The sequence below is a fragment of the Arachis ipaensis genome, chromosome B3 (genome assembly GCF_059453495.1).
Source record: "Arachis ipaensis isolate K30076 ecotype BB chromosome B3, ASM5945349v1, whole genome shotgun sequence".
Classification (NCBI taxonomy): domain Eukaryota; kingdom Viridiplantae; phylum Streptophyta; class Magnoliopsida; order Fabales; family Fabaceae; genus Arachis; species Arachis ipaensis.
In genome coordinates this window covers 54550457-54553594 of record NC_142438.1, presented here as the reverse complement: position 1 = coordinate 54553594, position 3138 = coordinate 54550457, and the positions used below count along the sequence as shown (strand labels likewise).

The 3138-nt window shown below is 36.3% G+C and overlaps 1 protein-coding gene across 1 annotated transcript; it reads right to left on the bottom strand.

Moving 5' to 3' along the window:
* Positions 1-559: 559 nt before the first annotated feature.
* Positions 560-1183, bottom strand: LOC107633139 (putative F-box protein At1g67623). Its single transcript, XM_016336775.1, has one exon. It carries the CDS (start codon positions 1181-1183, stop codon positions 560-562), a length of 624 nt encoding a protein of 207 aa, XP_016192261.1.
* Between the last annotated feature and the right edge of the window lie 1955 nt (positions 1184-3138).

The window sequence follows — 3138 nt, the reverse complement described above, 5'->3', positions numbered from 1 at the left end:
GGGGGGGGGGGATACGACACAAAAAAACACAAAGATTAAAAAGAAACAAAAAACGGTTCATGAAGGCTACTGTTGTCCACCTGTGGCTACGAAACATCGAACCAATATTTAAATTTATTTTAACTAGAGTTATTATAGCTAGTCATGTTGTTGTCTTAACGTTGAACTTGGCAAGGGAATTCTGGGTTTAAGGTTTTCAGTTAAAGTTTACCTCGCTGACTGTATGGGAGGATGCGAAATTAAACCTCATTCAACATCGATGAACCGATAACAATTTACTAGTTAAGTATTCCACCCGGGGGCAACGGCGTCTAGCCGCATACATGGATACACTCATACACTGTGTACCACGGCGGGAAGACGTTACACACCGGATCACACACTACACACCGAACACACACAATGCTGTCCTGCAACAGTCGGGTATAAATAAGTTTCATCTCAACTTAAAAAGCTTCAAGAACTGCAACACATCGTACTCTGCTAGGCACCGAACACACGACACACAGGATATGTTGCCAGAGTTTCCCATGGTCCCGCGGGTTGGACAGCTATTGGATCAGCATATCACGGGATATCCGGGAAAAAACGGCTTCACCTCCAACCACGGTTGCGTAAACACCCGCTGGAAAAGTTCTCTGCAACTCTCGACTGCCCCGTAAGCACCCACTGTCTCGTATAATTCATGCCCCCTGCAGACTGGATGGTCGTCTTCGTTCCCGTGACACATCAACAACATCGAACACATGTACATCGCTTCAACATCGCCCGCCGTTGCAGCCTCATTCAAACCGTCCATTCCACTGACATTGCGGCCAATCCAAAAGAAGTCCATCATCGCTGACCGAAACATTGCGACCAGATTGCCAGTGTCTGCGCAGCGATATAGGAATCTCTTATCAGGACGATCAACAAAATAAAAATAGGACGCAATGGGATACACCGACATGGAGGTAACTTTGTATACCACAGGTGACCGAGCTGCGTCTAGAAACACCGTGCAGGTCGCCTGCATGTTGAAGAGATCCTGGATCCGACCCGCCGCAACCATCGATGCTATTCTCACCCAAAGATCAAGAGGAAGAAGGTTCAGCGGAGAATCACACTCGGCGGATAAGCGCCCCTTGATGGTTTCCTTTTTGCCCTCTCTTACCTTTCTGCCATTGCTGGATGTTCCTGCCATTCTACAAGTGTTCAAAGGGTTTTGTCTGTGTCAGTGTGGGTTGATGGGATAAAGGTGTAGCTGGGAATATTAATCAGTGGTGATGACCACGCACGAAATTGTGTTGATATAATTAGTTAAATAAATTATTTACTTTACGGGGTGGCAAGTTATGAATGACATTCACAAGTGGCTAATTTTTTTTAATATGAAAAAAATTGTGTGTAATTCATCATCATGGATAATTGATGAGTTTTCTTGAATATGGATTAATTTTTTTATTTTAAGTAAAATTGGACCCTCGGATTTGGGGAAGTAGAGAAGTCTGAGGGTCAGATTTCATAGGATTACAAATCTGAGGGGCAGATTTGTATATTCAAAAAAAATTAAAATAAAAAAACTTAAATCTGACCCTCAGATTTGTATTTTTTTTAAAAAAAATTTAAAACCACAAATCTGACCCTCAGATTTGTGGTTATCCAAAAAAAAAATTAAGACACCGCAATTAGATTTGTGGTATCCATATAAATAAAAAACACACGAACTTTCTACCTTATTTAAAAACACCACCTTCTACACCCATATTAAAAATACAAAGCGTTCACTCACAAGTTCATCCGGGGAAAAATCATTCTCCTCGTAATATGAACATTAAATAAGAACTCAAATGATCTAACTCTTCTCTATTAGGAGAAGCTAATTTTAGTCGTGTGGTCTCAATTAACTAAATAAACTAGTTAAATTTAATGTAACTTTTCCGTTGAATAATATTATATAAATTTATAAATATAAAAATAATTCACTGTTAAAAGATATTGATGTTGAAAAAATTCGTATGTAATAATGATACACAGTATAAAATTTCGAATTACCCGACTTCATAAAATTATTTAATACAAAAAAAAGAAACACAATTGTTAATATAAATCATTAATTAAATAGAAATTTAAGTAGTTAAGCTAATTAGATATGATAGTTATTAATAAGTTAATTATGATTTAATAACTTAATTAATAATTTTTAAATAATTAATATATATTATAAAATAAGTTGAGGCATAATTATTTAATTAATTAAAATTTTATGTAACTGTTTATTTTTATAATTATTTGCCAAATGGCAATTTATTATTGTGCAACAAGAGTCCTCATTCAAAGGGATTCTCCCTTATCGATCCAATAGCAGAAACTCCAAGCAATACTCACTCCATCGGTTGGTTCCTCTATTTTTTTGTTTTTTCTGTTTTTATGACAAGCATAGTAATAGGAACTCCACATCGTAACAGGATTTTCTAGGTTTACCTAGGGTTATCTAGGGTTTTTTAGGGTTATGTAGGGTTATCTAGGATTTTCTAGGGTTTTCTAGGATTTTCTAGAGTTTTCTAGGATTCTCACTGGTTTTCTAGGGTAATCTAGGGTTTTCTAGGGTTATCTATAGTTTTCTAGGGTTATCTAGGGTTATCTAGGGTTTTCTAGGATTTTTAGAGTTTACTAGGATTTTTTAGGATTTTCTAATGTTGTCTAGGATTTTCTAGAGTTTTCTAGCATTTTCTAGGGTTTTCTAGGGGTTTCTAGGATTTTCTAGGGTTATCTAGGATTTTTTAGGATACTTAAGGGTTTTCTAGGGTATTCTAGGGTTTGCTAGGATTTTCTAGGGTTATTTAGAATTTTTTAGGGTTATCTAGGGTTTTCTAGGGTTATTTAGGGTTTTAGGGTTTTTTAGGTTTTCTAGAGTTTTTTAGGATTTTCTAGGGTTTTCTAGGGTTATCTAGGATTTTCTAGGATATTTTAGGGTTTTCTAGGGTATTCTAGGGTTTTGTAGGATTTTCTAGGGTTATCTAGGGTTTTTTAGGATTTTCTAGGGTTTTCTAGGGTTATCTAGGATTTTCTAGGGTTTTCTAGGGTTATCAAGGGTTATCTAAGGTTTCATAGGATTTTTTAGGGTTTTTTATAGTTTTCCAGGGTTTTCTAGGTTTA